At 38.3% G+C, this 15,962-nt stretch overlaps 2 protein-coding genes across 2 annotated transcripts; one reads left to right on the top strand and one right to left on the bottom strand.

The window, feature by feature from the left end:
- Window positions 1-2,795: 2,795 nt before the first annotated feature.
- Window positions 2,796-10,776, top strand: LOC145895010 (uncharacterized). Its single transcript, XM_082983747.1, has 12 exons — window positions 2,796-4,105; window positions 4,298-4,426; window positions 4,761-4,897; window positions 5,535-5,703; window positions 6,340-6,519; window positions 6,582-6,911; window positions 7,354-7,496; window positions 7,723-7,798; window positions 8,755-8,900; window positions 9,049-9,244; window positions 9,626-9,781; window positions 10,034-10,776. The coding sequence occupies exons 1-12, from the start codon at window positions 3,865-3,867 to the stop codon at window positions 10,501-10,503; spliced, it is 2,373 nt and encodes a 790-aa protein (XP_082839873.1). The 5' UTR covers window positions 2,796-3,864; the 3' UTR covers window positions 10,504-10,776.
- Window positions 10,777-11,778: 1,002 nt separating this feature from the next.
- Window positions 11,779-15,059, bottom strand: LOC145895468 (4-galactosyl-N-acetylglucosaminide 3-alpha-L-fucosyltransferase FUT6-like). Its single transcript, XM_082984276.1, has 8 exons — window positions 14,913-15,059; window positions 14,214-14,405; window positions 13,853-13,897; window positions 13,682-13,780; window positions 13,276-13,349; window positions 12,685-12,801; window positions 11,943-12,493; window positions 11,779-11,807 (listed from the first exon to the last, which is right to left on the bottom strand). The coding sequence occupies exons 1-8, from the start codon at window positions 15,057-15,059 to the stop codon at window positions 11,779-11,781; spliced, it is 1,254 nt and encodes a 417-aa protein (XP_082840402.1).
- Between the last annotated feature and the right edge of the window lie 903 nt (window positions 15,060-15,962).

Genomic DNA, 15,962 nt, shown 5'->3' with positions numbered 1-15,962 from the left:
AATCCAATTCTCCCTGCACTCCGTCTGTTGGTCAACGAATCGAATCGTGTGATAAATAACAAAAAAAGCATCTTTGCCGATGTGGTGGTGCTGTGATCACCAATCTCCATAACATGACGTCAAACAACACAAGTGTTGTGGAACTCCTGCACATGTTACAAATCCACGTACATATCGTAAGACCCGCGAGGTTATCCCACACATTAACTGTATATATATGAAGACTTGGATACCTTGGAGCCAGTATTTGAAAATTGGGTTTGGAAATGAAATGCAGTGAAAGGAAGATTCGGAAACGGAAAACTATTCTCAACGTGCCGATCTGATGGAGTCATTCGGGTGAGCGTGGCACGTATAAAACATATGTGATATCTTGTACAATGCTGGGTTGTGACGATTTTTCTTGAACAAGCACAACGCAAAATAGGTTTTCTTTGTGCTTGGGAGGAGTCACATCGTTGTTGCGATATGAAATTTGATATTTTTTGTCTTTAAAGTAATGCCAAGAAATTGTAGACATTCCTAAATTATAACACAGCTTACTCTATGCATATTTTTAAGGTTAGAAAACATGTTTGTTTTTTTCTAACAGACAAGCACGTGTTGCACCAATCCCAATGAAAGGACCTTGTAAGTGATGTTATTACTCAGATACTTTGTAGACCTTATTATAAACACCAGTGTTTTCGCTTCAGTTTACATGGTTGAGAAAAGGATAGGAATGAGGTGAGAAACGTTATTTGACAAATTGCCGTTGTTCAGGTTGATACAAAAACGTGAGGTGAATATTCATGTCACGTCAAAATCGCTTTTATCGTATATAAAACTAATACAAAGTTTTTCCCAAACCTTCTACATTGTTTTACACACCAAATGGTTGGTATATGCAAAGACATTACCATTATAATGGCATAGTTTGTACATTAGCACACTGCGTTTTAAATGTTGCCGACCTCTGATAAAGACATTGTATATGTTGATATAATGTCACATTGCGAGTACGATGCCCATATATTGTTATCAGGTTTTGTTCCGCCGCGGCTTGGATATACTCGCCGTTCATTTGTTGAATATTCAAACTTCATAATGACGCATTGTATCGGGCAACGGGGAGAGAAAACTGTAGAGAAAAGTCAAACTTTGCCGTTAGACAGAGATGGTGCGGCGTGTGCAGGCACGTTTCGATGTATTAAGTTTTGTTTTGTTAATTCCAAAATTATTCTCATTTTAAGTGTTTGGTTCAGGTTAGACAGTTGTTATTAGTTAATATTATACAAACACAGTGCTGCTGCTGTTAAAACCACGAAGCGTTGTCTGATTTCGGTATGGAGCCCCTACGTATGTGAAGGTCGCCTGGCAAGTTGTGCGCTTGCGCACCATCAGTGTACCTTGGCCACAATAAGTTGGTAGAGCGTTGTACCGTGAAAACCACTGAGCCTCGTGGCTCAGTTGGTAGAGCGTTGGGCCAGTTGTAGTTAGCCCAGTGTCCTGAGTTCAAACCACACTGGGAGCTTGATTTTTCAGATCTCGCTCCGTTCTGTCGAGAACAGTGGCTGATCCAGCTTGGGTGCGAAGCCTGTAAACCTTATGATCAAAATGCGAGAGCTGAGATCGCCAAATATAAAGGGCCTGCTCAGTGGGTTGATCCTGCCTTGAGAAAGTATGGTAATACTTCTGTGTTTAGCTTTATAATACTATAACGGTGTCAGAATCATGCTGAAGTTGTAAAGGATTCTTTTCTAATTTCTTTCCTACAGCGCATATTTCACACTGTAGTTTGTTTTGCTGTACTTCAGTGTTTTGTGGCTGTTGTTTCCCATTCCAAATACAACATTATTTTGTACTACTGCACAGCGCCTCATGTGATTAGGTAAAAACGTTATTGCCAAAAATTAGGTCCCCAATAAATGACAGGTTTCTGCACATGGGAGCCCAACTAAATTGGTGAAGTAGTTTTGTACCCAATTTAGGTGAAACGATAATCCACCCAACAAAATAGGTAGTCACAGCCCAATGAATTTTTAGGGGTTTCTGCACATTACAACCCAAACGTTTGGGTAGCCACTACCCACATTTTTACCAGCGTACTTGCCGGATATTGTATAAAATTTAATTAAAAACGGAACTCAAATTCATGCTGCATTTACAAAAGTGAATCGTTCAAAGGCGCAATCATTTGTGTTGTTTTGAAAAATCCATCCCTCATGTACGCATTCTGGTCAAAATTGGTCGCAGGACAGGATATGTTTTGTCCCCTAGGGTATTTGATCCTCCCCGGGGTAGGACATTATATCATGAAATGCAATTGGATTTTGCAGAGAAATTGCTTGATCCTGTATATTATGGTTTTATATAAGTCCCATGTCAATAATTGGATAAGCAGCCACCAGGAGGCTTCACAAATCATTGCTGTCCCATCCATCAGTTGCAATAGTTCTTTTTTTAATTTCAAGAATATTTGGTCCCTATATGAGTCACAACCTGCCATCAACGGTTATTGGAAAACAAGCGGAACAGTCGACATGTGCATTTATGTCCTAAACATCAAACATCTTCCAAGTTTGCATAACCCTAATGATGTTTAAGCAACATTATTAGAATAGCAAAGGGCATCAAACAGCCAATTCGAGTCACTGATATTGTGGGTCTGACCTCACAAGCAAACACGCATGCTTCCAGCGCCCGAAACCAGGACCTATAGTTCAGCTTCACGCGCCAATGAAGAAGAGACGTCAGCATTTCACTTCTACCCAGGTACAACCTACGCTTCGAGTGAAATTCAGTCGGTATTGGTTACCTTGAGCCATGGTAGTTCCGTATTGCGTTAGCTTCTGGCGTGCAAGTCAACAGATCAAATGTGTTTACTAATGTTGTTATAACTAGATTTGTTGTGGTTGTATGCGTTACAGTTTTAAGTTGAGCAGTGACTTGGTTTACACGGTTCGTTTATATGCTCGATATCATATATTTTGTTACATATATTTCTGTAATGACGACCGCAGTTGACATGAAATAATAACGCTTGCTTTTACCCAAACTTTGCTTGTCTCCCTTGCGAATGCAGCCTATCGAGGGAGCCTAAAAACGCTTGACGTATGTGTGGCAAATTTGTATGGGATAAATTCTAGTGAAAGTGTTTATATATTCTCATTAAAATCTGTTTTATGACAACGATATCATCAGTGTTTATAATGGTGAAATTGCCATCTGCAAGGCCAACGATTGTAAAATTGGTGTTTCCATTTAGTATTTTTGTAAAGCTACATCTGTCACCAAAGAAACGAACGGTGTTGACAAAAAAAGCGGTGTTGACAAACAGGTCCACGTACACATACCATTGTGTCAAGCCCCAGCAGCACGGTTGAACGCCAAATCAAAAAAATTACTGGAAAACATTGCTAACAATGTGGTTCGTGTCATAATACGTACCCGTACAATTTCGGTAGTGGAGGTACGAGTGCAGCTTTTCAGACGAGTTACGCATGAACGCTTGGTTGCATCACTGATGTGTTGCAATACCACCTTTCTATCGGGGTAATTTCCCACAAACATCAAGGCGAAAGGGTCTGGGTGCGCAACAAGTTTTTTGTAGGGAGAAGTTAATATTAATGTACCTTTATATTTAAATAACATTGAATTTGGACTGGGTACTGCCAGGGTAGTGAGGATCTGTTATTACTGTGACAAGAGCTTGACAAGGTTCTGTAATAAAAAGGCCCAAAAAAAATACGTACGAGGCCTAACCGAGCAAAGAACACACAGTTTAAACATGTTACTGCAATACAGCTTAAACAAGCAGGACACTCAGTTTAAACCTATTGGGGCGTACAGTTTTGCAAAGAGTTTGAATCTCTTAGCAGGAATATGGCTGGAGATCAAGGCCTTGAAGCAAACGGAAATGAAAACGGAAATAGAACTGCAAACGGACGGAATAGCCGTAATTTGGCTGAGCGCTTCGGTATTTTGGATACCGTTTTTAGCGTTTTAGGGTATATTTTCGCACTTTCTGCATTTCTCGTTCCGTCATGGAAGGGCACTGAACCACTAAGTATGTTCTACATGGTGTTTGGCATTTTCAAACACAGCGCAGCGGGAAAAGATCCATGTAAGTCGTGTTTCATTGAAAGGTAATCTGTATACGGTTCTGTATATCTGTTGAATGTTTTTATTTCCACGTGCTGGGATAAAGAAATACAATAATAAATTGACATTACCTGTTTTATTCGCATACCAATATTTGGCAACGTTTAATTTCGACAAACATTATCAAAATCCTCACAACCCATTTTATTTTCAGACATCCGCATTGAAGATCAAATAGCGTTTTCAATAGTTGGAATATCATACATTGTGCTTCTGTCGATCTCATGGATTTTTCGTTCGTGCCGTTGTTGGAAACTTGGACTCCTGACGAAACTGGTTGCTGGTGTGCATTGTTTGCTTGCTCTGACTGGCGCTTGAACGCACCTGTATATTTTTCAAAAAGTTAAATGACCCCAAAAGTCACAATCGGCACCTCAAAGTAACATCAGCTATTTCAAAAATATGTTTCAGCTCCGAGCATGCGCAACCGCTGACCAAAGTTAATGAATAAAGACGTTGTTTTCCATTGATCTCATTGTTCGACGAGATTCATACGAAGTCAAACAGAAAATAGAAAAAAATCATTAGTAATGATTAAAGCAGTCCTCGAATGCGACATTCCAAAAGCTATCCACGAACTTCAAACCAATTAGCAGCTAAACTTGTATTTATTCCAGGCCTTGGAATGGTTTGCGGCGTTTTCTTTTACTGCTGCTTCCACGACTTTCACATCGGTGACGTCACCCTTGCCATGGGAATGTCATTCGTATCAGGTCTACTTTCTTGCTTTGCTGTGGTCTGCACGTGGGCATCGGTAAGTCGTTCTGTGTTATTGACGTAATGGTTGCTTTAAAAATTATTCAAACATTTGTACCTCAGAGTTTGTTGTTGTAAATATTGCGTCCTATACGTTCGTATTACATTACTTACAACGCTGTGTTGTTAGTATTTGCGCGTTTTCGCAAGCAGTAAGCATGGGTCATATTTTTTTCTGTTGAAAGCTATGACAGTGTCATATGATTTGTGATAAATACACCTTCAAGGGGTTTAACGCCGCTGTATCGCCCAAACCTATATTACAATTTAATAGTCTGTTCTTCTGGCACAATAAAAACGTAACAATTATTGTTGGGTCTGCCCTTTAATCCTATTGTACAATCTGGACATCGGTTTGTCATTGTCTTACATTCGCAATATTAAATGACTGTGTTGTATATTTGTATTTTTGTGGTAATAAGCCTCTGGCCAATTATAATTAATGTTTTTCCAATATTTCAATTTTCATGAACTTGAATTTCCTGTGCAGCCAAATTCAAAATTACTTGAAAGTTGAAGTAATTTGGTTTTCCAACAAAAGCATTTTTCAATGCGCCAAGATTTTTTTTGCACCCAAAGCAAATCAGTAGTGGTAATCTGTCGAATCTATTTAATACAAAATTCATATCTGGCAGAGGTTCGATAACACAGATCAAAAAGACATAATTCCTGAATACGTGGAATCCTGGGAGCAACAATGGGAAATCGCAACTTTAGTAATGTTGGTCATTTCCCTAATTTTTTCCTTGATCACCTGTTGCTTGCCTGGGTGGAACACAAATAAAACACGGATATTCGAGGTCGGTAAGTCGGAGTTTATTTTCACATTTCTCACGGTAAACAGTTAGAGGCTTCATTAGGTTCGCAGCCCAGGCATTGCAGCCTATAGCTGGATTAGCCACTATTTCCTGACGAGGAGCGAGATTTAAAAAATCAAATCAGTTAGAAGAATAGCTGCATTATTTTGCTCGCCTTTACAGTTAAGTTAAGAGCATCGACGTACAGCAAAATAATATCCTACCCCAGTATTCCGCGGTACAATAAAAACAATTAATTATTGAAGTAGGAAATGGCGACTTTTGAGAGTGTTGGTATTTGGCAAAGTTGCTTGAATGACGTTTGTTGAAACATTTGTTATTTCTGTTTTGTGTCGCGATATGCTGTAGGCTACATCACTGCCTACTGATCGGTGCATGCCGATGAAGAAAGGTTCAAGTAACAGACAGACCAACTTAAACAGACGCCTAAGAAAGTTTTAAATTGGTTTGTAGAATAGCTCTGACAATACGAGGTTCGTATAATACGAGAAAGTACTACGTCTGAAGTTGCCATGTGATAATGTGGAAGTGAAACGTAAGCGTTCTAAGAGGAAATGTGGATTCTTTTGCAATAACTGAGCTTCTATTTTTACTCTCTTCTCACTGAGCTTTTGTTTTTTAGCAAGTCAACGCAAAACCACGAGGGTATTTTCGGGAATAGTGATTGCTACGTTCATCTTATCCTGTGTTAGTGTTGCTCTTGCCTTACTAAACATTTTGAGGGAAAAGGGTTTGTATAATTGCAAAGAATGGCTATCTTTGTTGTTCCGAAGGTCTTACAAGTTTACACTTATAATGACCTGTAAGTTCGTAAGCGTTTGTATTTTACTTTTTACGATGTTTAAGCTCTTTCTGGTTTTACAGGTGGCGGCTATATATTCGCCATATCCGCCTTCACCTCGGATTTATACAAGGGTATTGACAAAAACACATTGCAACCGGGTCCGTCGTTAACCTTTGGCTGGGTAACAGCCGGTCTATATGGGGCCGTTCTGCTTGTCCAACTTGTTCTTATGATTAAGACAATTTTATCAAATGAGGACTTGTTTGATTTGCTTCGGTACGTGCTGTATGTTACTGAGGTAGCAGTTTTAATCGCCGTTTTCTTCGTTCCGATTCGACGTAATTTGGAGCCAGTTAGCATGTTTTACAACGTGTTCGGCACCCGACCCTGCAACATATCCACAGGACAATGTGAGTGGGTTTTAAATGTATATTGTTAAGGTTTATCCGTTGCAGTTGCAATTGAAGCGCGATGACTCAACAACGGTGTTTACAGCCACTACCATGCTATTATTTCATAATAACCTCAGGGGCCTTGAAAAAAATGTGCCGGTTTAAAGCCACTTTATTTGGAGATAATGTGAGATTGCAAAACTTTGCGGTAGAAATCCCTAAGTTTCAATGATAACAAAAGTGTTCATGGGCCCATTTTGACATTCATCCACACATCAGAGCCTTGTGATTTGCGGACGCCTGACCCCTTTCTCGTATAGGGGCCTGTCCAACTTATTTACCAGTTTACCAAGAAACCAACTTTGAACCAAATGATGGTAGGTTTCCTAGCAAGACTCATATAATTCATTCAAAGTCAACAGCTTTAACCACCTTTTAACCTAAGCAATATCTTTTACAGATATAAAACCAGATGCCAAGCGAATGACGATGGGTGTTGGCATTTTTTATCTTGTTGCTCGATTACTTCTGGCGTTTTGTTCAACAATCGCTGAAATACACAGTCCGCCAACAAACGCGAATGGCAATGCGGTAGTGCAACAGGTATCTTATATTTAAATTGCACAGCAATAGCTTTTTTAACGATTTTTTTCAATGCCTGTGGACAACGTTATCAAGCATTCTAATCTCCGTGGTTAATGAAGTTTGACTGTCATTTCACGCAAAATTAATTGGAATTTTATAATATTTATCAGTATATATTCCAAATAATGTTTGCCTCTAGCCAATGGAAGTAATCTCTCCACATGATAAACTGTTATTTAAACAGGCACCCAACAACACAAACAATATGTGGACATTGCTTTCTTCCAAACGTTTCTATTCCATCGGAAAAATTGCAACTGGTTGGTTTAAGTGAACACAGTGTGTAAACAAAATGTTGGTGACCTGAATGAGGGTCTTTACAGGGAGTTTCTAACAACTCCAACCACTTCGGCTTAAAGTGAAACAAATAGTTTCCACCCCTCAAATTTACCGAACATGGCCTCTTTGGGTGCAAAATATTTGGAGTTGATAACTTTGAAAATGAAAGCCAAAGCTAAATTGCTGTTAATCATTAGTAAACGTTTCGAACACTAACTGGGTTCATCATCAGTACTACAATGAGCGCATGCAAGAAAAGCGTCGGGGTAATAAAGGACTGAGCAGGCAGAAGGGAAACAGCAGCAGCAACAACGAGCAACAAGCCAGAGGCATGTCACGTGACAACAACATGGAAGCACAGCAGCGACGTCATCATTAGCAATGTGTCAGGCTGCAGTACGGACCTAGATGTAGAATAGGTAAAGGGGTTTGGAACTGTCATCCACGTTCAGTGCTGGTTTATGCTGGTGTTGGATGTAAAGTGCTGTTTCCCTTCTGCTCAGTCCTTTATTACCCCGACGCTTTTCTTGCATGCGCTCATTGTAGTACTGATGATGAACCCAGTTAGTGTTCGAATCGTTTACTAATAATTAACAGCATTTTAGCTTTGGCTTTTATTTTCAAAATGGCCTCTTTGCTTGGCACAAAAGTGTAAAGAAATAAGTAGCCGTGGCTTCAACGCTGCATTAACTTGCTGCAAAATATAAATTTGTGTACTTATATTTTTGTGAATTTAATTATCAATTATTATGTTACAGTATACTTTACTATGATTGCAAACTCTATGCAAAGTTGTTCCGTACATATGTATATGTTATATTGGCGTTCTCTTATCGCCCTAGAAATCCTACAAGAATACACATGGATTTATTTATTCGCATAAATGTACTGCATAAAATATCCAAAAATGTCGATTAACTCGATCCTTTTTTTACAGGCCTTTTGTTCCTCATTTGCACTATTGTATATTCGATTGTATACAACCTTTACATCGCTGATATGACACTCTGCTTAACATGTGCCATGTTTGCGTCATGCTGTTGTATTGCTGGAGCCAGCGTGGAGCTGTATCAGGTGGTAAATGTAAGTAATGTAACTAATAAAAATGTAAAAAAGTGTACTTGTAATTAAGCAAGCGCTGTAATTGAGAGTTTTTGCTTGGGTAAAAATGTTCCTGTTTGGATGTACTGAAACATTGTGGGTGTACCTAACAACCAAATTTGTCTAAAAGACAGGAGGATACGTGGACCTTGCCAATGGCGAACAAACTAAAGTTGGAGACAAAATTCTTCAAATTTTATCGGATAGTGAAGCAGCTCGGAATCGGACAGGATTCGTCTTCTTTGTCATTTGTTCACTATTTCAATGGATAGCTGTGTGTTTGCCTGGCTGGAAAATAATTGAAGACATTCCTGTGTATAAACGAAGTAAGTTAAAACGTTGTTTTCATAGCGAAGAAAATAGTCTAATGCAGAGGAACTTTCATGAACCAGTGATGTACTCATCCCCAACAAAATATACCACAGAAATTCTTCAGACTTTTTGTAAGGACTAATTCGCTTTCGATGTTCATTTTTTATTAATGCAACAGCTACAAGGTCACACAGATTGTTATAGATATAAAATTCGTTCAAAACTTGCAAGTGAGCTTACGACGGCCAAACAACATTCAAACAATGGACTAATGGATTGCGATGCACTATATGCATATATTGGAAACCTCTGGTTAAAGCCAAAATTATCAAAACATTTCTACGTTTTTGACTTTATAATTCTACGGTTTTTTTTCAACTGATTTTCCTGTTCAGGTGCTCACTGCCATTCGATGCACGCCTTTTCAGGAGTAATATTTTGTGGGTGGTTGACGTGCTGGTTCATTAGTCTTGTGCTCATTGTGCTCGGTTTTTGCGCTCCGCCATGCAAAGAAGTACAGTTTTCATCCAAGTTCTTCGTCCTGTTAAGCGGTGAGGCATTTTGTAAGGCCCATATTGCACGATCATGTCTTTTTGTTTTAAAGATAATCAAAAGTACGCTTGTCCCCGGTATATTTGGACTTACCATAAAAACATAGTTTTCCATTACATATAAATGTCCGCATTTGAAAACCTGAGCTGATTTGTGCAAATAGTAACATTTCGATTTAATATAGAGTATTAGATGTTTCTCGAAGGTTACTTTTATCAATATACGTTTTTATCGTAATTCATGCTGCGCAGGTGGTCTCTTCAGCTTCGCTTTTGCTTCACTCTGGCTGGACATAGAGACTGGAGTCGATCCAGGCACTTGGTCGAAGAACGCCCCGTTTTGGTTGGCGTTCGTATCCACGATTATTTACTTCTTGGGGTCTCTAGTTGTCCTACTGTTGTGGGACTTCGTTGTGGATGTTTGCAAATCTGTATGCCAGTGGTTAAGGGCCAAGTGTTGCTCGCCCACAGAGCAAAATGAAGCCTCTGTTCCACCACAGAAATCTGTACAGTCACCTGTCGAAGAACAGGCATCTGTTGAAGGACAGGCATCTGATGAAGGACAGGCATTTGTCGAAGGACAGGCATCTGTTGAAGGACAGACATCTGTCGAAAAACAGGTATCTGATGAAGGACAGGCATTTGTCGAAGGACAGGCATCTGTTGAAGGACAGACATCTGTCCAGGATACCGCAACGAGATGTCATCCTCAAAGCCTTTAGGAATACAAACCTTTTTGATTACGAAACACGACAAACATTTCTTTGCCTATTTAGATGGTCAAAATGACAATTTTTGCGTGTCATGGTCTGCATTTGAAAACACCATTTTTGACTTTTTATTGTGTCATCGTTATATTTCGGAAAACTGTCACGTACATTGCCTTATATTGTACGATTTGCCGTTGTGAAATTCTGTTTGGTACACTTTTCTTGTTCTGTACAGGTTTTGCTATATATGTTGTCTTGTGTGAAATAAAAACTGAAATATTTCAAGCTTGCAAAACTGTCTTACTGCGTTTCAGGTATAGCACCAAAAATTTAACAAGCCGTGGTTAAAAAATGCCAATAAAATGGTAGTGAATTTGTCATGAAACCACATTTACAATTAACTGCAGTATCAGTAAATCAAACTGTAGCGCTAATAACCAATAATTTAAACTGATGGTATTAAAATAAGTTTCGCTAGCGGGAAATGCCCAACTGTGTTTTCTGTTTTAATATAACGATGATGTAACAAAGTAATCAGTGACGAACACCGAACACATTTTTGTTTTTGAGTTGTGTTCCTGAAACCACAGTTATTACCGGAAAAAAACATTGTGTTTCGAGCACAAATTGACCACTGGATGTCGATAAAGAGACAAACATGACATAGTTTTGCTTATCAACATGCGTTCATATTTTATTGTAATTTGTTGCTTTCTTAATGAAAATCATTTCAAGAAGATTAAAATATTCCTGGAACAAAATTTTCGTTCGTATGTTAAGCGAATGAAATAATCCTCACACCAATTATATTGGGTCTGTGTTCTAGTAAGACTAAAGCAAATAAAGATTTTAGACAACACCTCAAAACAAGAATTCAAGGTTTAAGTAAAATTTGCTAATCACAATCAGTCTCTTGCAGTGTCTGACATGAACGCTTTTTAGGTTATCGTGTAAGATCAGATCAGCCGATAAAACATGTTTGTATAAAACATTGTGGGTGTCTGACGTTATATTATATTTTGTTGTTGTAAAAGTGGTCAATAAAATTCGAAGACAGATAAAATTCCAAACCATGCTCTTGAATCTCGCCGTATATTCTGAGCAGTGTTAACATGGAAAAGGTTGCAATTTGGTAAAAAAAGAGCAAATTATTTAATTGATATGTTGAAACATTGCATATCACATGACAAGTCACATTGCTTATCTTTTGAGATAAAAGTTATGCAGTATGACGAATTAGGCGAAGAAATAAATTATTTTTTTTACTGGTGATATATCATACAGTGGTCAAGAAAGACATGCTTTATTTTCTTTTCCTAAAAACCAAGATTGAACAGAAAAGTTATGGCGAGACAAGGTGGTTGAGACTGGCAACAATGTACCGTCGTCATTTTTTTTGAGGTTCTTTACATACGAACATATTTTGCAGAACCTAGTTTCTTGTTTTAAACCTGACATTTCCGATATGTCCAGAGTCACCCACTTGAGATACTTTTTATATTCCTTGTTGTTTCTGTTCAAGTATTCCAAATATTTTACAAGATCTTCAGGTGATGGGAAGTCCTGAGCGTAGATGAAGGAGTTAGGAGGAGCCTCAGCTTTGTAGTCAGCTTTTGGAGCACCGAGCACAACAGGTACAGTCCTGGCTGCTAGGGAGTTAATCCAAAATTTTTCAGTGATGTAATCCTTACACCCCCAGCTGTTCTCAAACGCCAAGTAGAACTTAAACTTGGTGTTGTTGAACTCCTGTCGAACTTCGCTGCCACTGCATTTTCCACCGAATGTGAGATTGAAGCCGGCTGTCATCATTCTTGTCGCGTATGTCATTCGATCGACCGCCCCCTGGTTTACGTGGCAGTTTGAAACAACCCATAAAGCGAGGTTCGTTTTCTCCTTGATGAGTGCGTCCAATTCTTCGTCACTTATAGGTGTTTTATCACGGTTTATTTGTCGGTAGACATATGATACACTGCCGTATGGCTGAAAGATGTCCGAATCCCTCCTGAAAAGAGTCACGTGACACAAACCGAACAAAACTTGATTGAGAAACATTATGTAAGGTGAAGAAAAAATCAAGTGTTTCTGAAATTACTAGCCAGCTAACTTGGTAAACTTGAAATACAATAACATGTGAAATGCGATCTGTATAAAAAAGTTCATAGGCGAGAAACATTGTCCCAGTAAAACGCTTACCTGTACGTTAAAGAAATATTAAATATTCCATCCACATGTTCGGATTCAAAATATTTTCGATTGCGCAGAGTCAGTGAGCTTTCCATAGTCCACCAAGCGTACAAATGGTTTTTCTCTCTGAAATAAAACTTTTCTGTTTACCACACATCATACAACCGGAAACAATGGACAATCCGGCAAGTTTAAAAGTAAACAATTGTGAACAATTGAAAAGTGAAAAGGGTTAAAAGAGTTTTTGGAAATCTATCGATCGCATGTATCCGCAATAAAAACATCAATGTGGACATCAATATCATTAATTCACTTCAATTAGGAAAGTAAGATATTTTACTCTATATGAAATGTGTACATAGGTTTGCCAAGTTTAAAAATAGCTATCCCCGCAGACAGTAGGTTGTTGGTTTGTTTATAGAAAATTAAATTTCGTTACTTTTACTTTGTTCGATCGACAACCTGCCAGAGTAGCTTGATTAAGTAAATACCATTACATAACTTGCTTACACCTAAATGTGAAAGTTTACCCTACAAAACACTTTTAATATATTTATGACATAAAACCTCAAACACGCAACAGCGCCATAATTATATCACCTTGTCTGTGGCAGATCGGTGGAATTATATTGGGCAAAGTGTATTACAACCATTTTAACACCATCTCCATCCAACTGTAACGACAAACGAAAAACTGCCCTAAAACAATATGCTTTTGTCGGTATTATAGCAATAGTTTGAACTTTACTGTGTTTTCGCTCCTATGTTTTGGATTAAAGTCCTATTCAATTCGCAGCCAGCTATTTTTATGTGAAACACTAACAGGTAGCACCACATAGAGCAAAAGAAAAGAATTAGCAAGTGGCAGTGTTTCACATAAAAATTTCGTAACTGACAAGAAAAAATGAGAATTTAGGTGAATTATTTTAATCATGGCAAAGGGTCAAGTTGAGCATAGCACACTCATTTGCCAAATTAATATCAATGTTATAACGGTAAAATCTACTTTGGATCGATTTTGTGTGACGATGCAATCACCGCAGTGCTTCAAGGTTCGATCCTCTTTTTTCATTCCAAACAGTGGGTACCACATAACAATATATACCTAAATAGATAAAAAGGAGACTGAGTGTAATAATGCACATAGTTGTAGGAGGCACGACTTAGCTAAACTCACCGGGTTACTTTGATTCGTCGAATATTTTAAAATTTCGTTTGTTTCCTGCAAATGCAGGAGATGTTAAATTTGAAATTTTCTTAAAAAATTCTTGCTTTCGTAGTAATGAAAAAATTTTTGGAAAAAAGTAACTATTCCAAATTCCAATTATAAATGGACAAGGTTTTGGGCAATGAATAAACAGGTTTGGCAAAACTAATTTCTTGTTTCAATTTTGCTACTGTTCAACAGGGAAAAATAATTGCAAACATTTTTATTTTATTTTAAATTAAACTCCTCCCTTTTTCGCACACTTTCACCGCTGTTCTTTGTTCTTGAAAGGTGTTGTTCTTAAACACGGATTCACGGTAAACAACATTACAATAGTGAGCCACAGATAACTGTGCATGCTGCTTCGAACTACCAGTCTCATAAGTGCAGCTTGTAACTGACGACGGTCTTGTCGGCTAATTAGCCAGACAGAGACCATTTCACTTTGTGGTGAATTGGCAGAAATACCTAATCCTGGACATGCCACAACACACACGTCAGTGGCGATGCGTTTGCCCAGAGGCTACAACGCAGACAATTCTTGATGTAGCCTTGATACGAGGCCAAGCCACTTGATGTAGCCTTGATACGAGGCCAAGCCACGTTTTGCGATCATTTCGCATCAGCAAAACAACCGTGGAAATTTATAAACCATGAATTTCATTTTCTCGCAGCATCCTTTGAAATTGATTACATTAAAAAACGCAGTCAATAGTCCCACGGGTTTCTCTTACCGGATTACTAAACTGAGTTCCTACAAATGTATCAATGATGGCAATTGATCCTCATGACCATGGTTGCAAGTTTGAAAATTAAACATTGTGACAGAACACAGAATCATTCTAGTCCCAACATGGAAACAAACCTAAAAAGTCTTAACTAAAAAGCAAGATAAATATTTATTCGGGAATGAAAACATGACCAAATGTATCAATGACTATAACGCTTCAATCAGCAATTTAACAGAAAATTATGAATAAAAGTTGTTTTTAATATTGATATAAAATTAAACTACATAGGATCCACTCACCATGAAACTGCTTGAAGTATTTGAGTTATTTCTCTCTCGCATCCAATCCATGACAGGGTAACGCACGGCAACAGAATAATATGCCGACGTGAACAAAGTGAAAATTAACAGAAAACCACACAGCTTGTAGGTGGCTGTGTACGCCATACCGCCGGTGCAATACTGACACAAACACGTGATTAAAACAAACCAAAAACTTTATTCAGCCGCAGGGCATAAGCTGCATGCGACGGCTCAAGTATCATCCGAAAGTTCATTATATAATGATTGGTCTAATTTTTCTCCACACCTAAATACCTTTTTTTTTTTAACAATGTCAAATGTGTAATTTTTTGAACAAATGTAATTTTGAACAATGTCAACGATATTATACCTGTTACTTGCTGCATTCCACAATACTTTAGGACATTACTTATTTATCGGTTGACTCTAGTGTAATTGCTTGTGTGCAGTGTTCTTTTGCGCAACTTTTATTCAATGTAGTTTAATACCAACAGTATAAATCCATTAGTTACATCAGAATATTATAATCTAAGGTTTAGAATCATCTTCAATAATATAGGTTGCCAGATACGGTTTTATGTCGCCCAAAACTCCTTTCAGACTTTCAGGCTGTGGGGACACTGTGTATGTGGGAAATGAGAATGTTTGGATACCGACGTAACTTGTTACGACTCCCTTGTGTCGAATCGTTGTGGGTGAGAAGCAATACGATAACCTTTATCAAAATACATAATGGTCTGTTTCAGACGAATTGTCACAAACTATCCCTTACGACAAAGTTTATGACAAGACAAGTGTATGGTGGGTTTATTGCTGAAGGAAAGAAGGATGAATAATGCAACCATATCATATCGGTATGAAAAGTTTGGCTTCCGTACCAAACCATTCGGGATCACGTAAAATCCAATTCTCCCTGCACTCCGTCTGTTGGTCAACGAATCGAATCGTGTGATTAATAACAAAAAAAGCATCTTTGCCGATGTGGTGGTGCTGTGATCACCAATCTCCATGACATGACGTCAAACAACACAAGTGTTGTGGAACTTC

The sequence above is a fragment of the Ascidia mentula genome, chromosome 3 (genome assembly GCF_947561715.1).
Source record: "Ascidia mentula chromosome 3, kaAscMent1.1, whole genome shotgun sequence".
NCBI classification, from domain to species: domain Eukaryota; kingdom Metazoa; phylum Chordata; class Ascidiacea; order Phlebobranchia; family Ascidiidae; genus Ascidia; species Ascidia mentula.
Note: the sequence above shows the minus strand (reverse complement) of the source record. Positions and strands in the feature narration are given on the sequence as shown.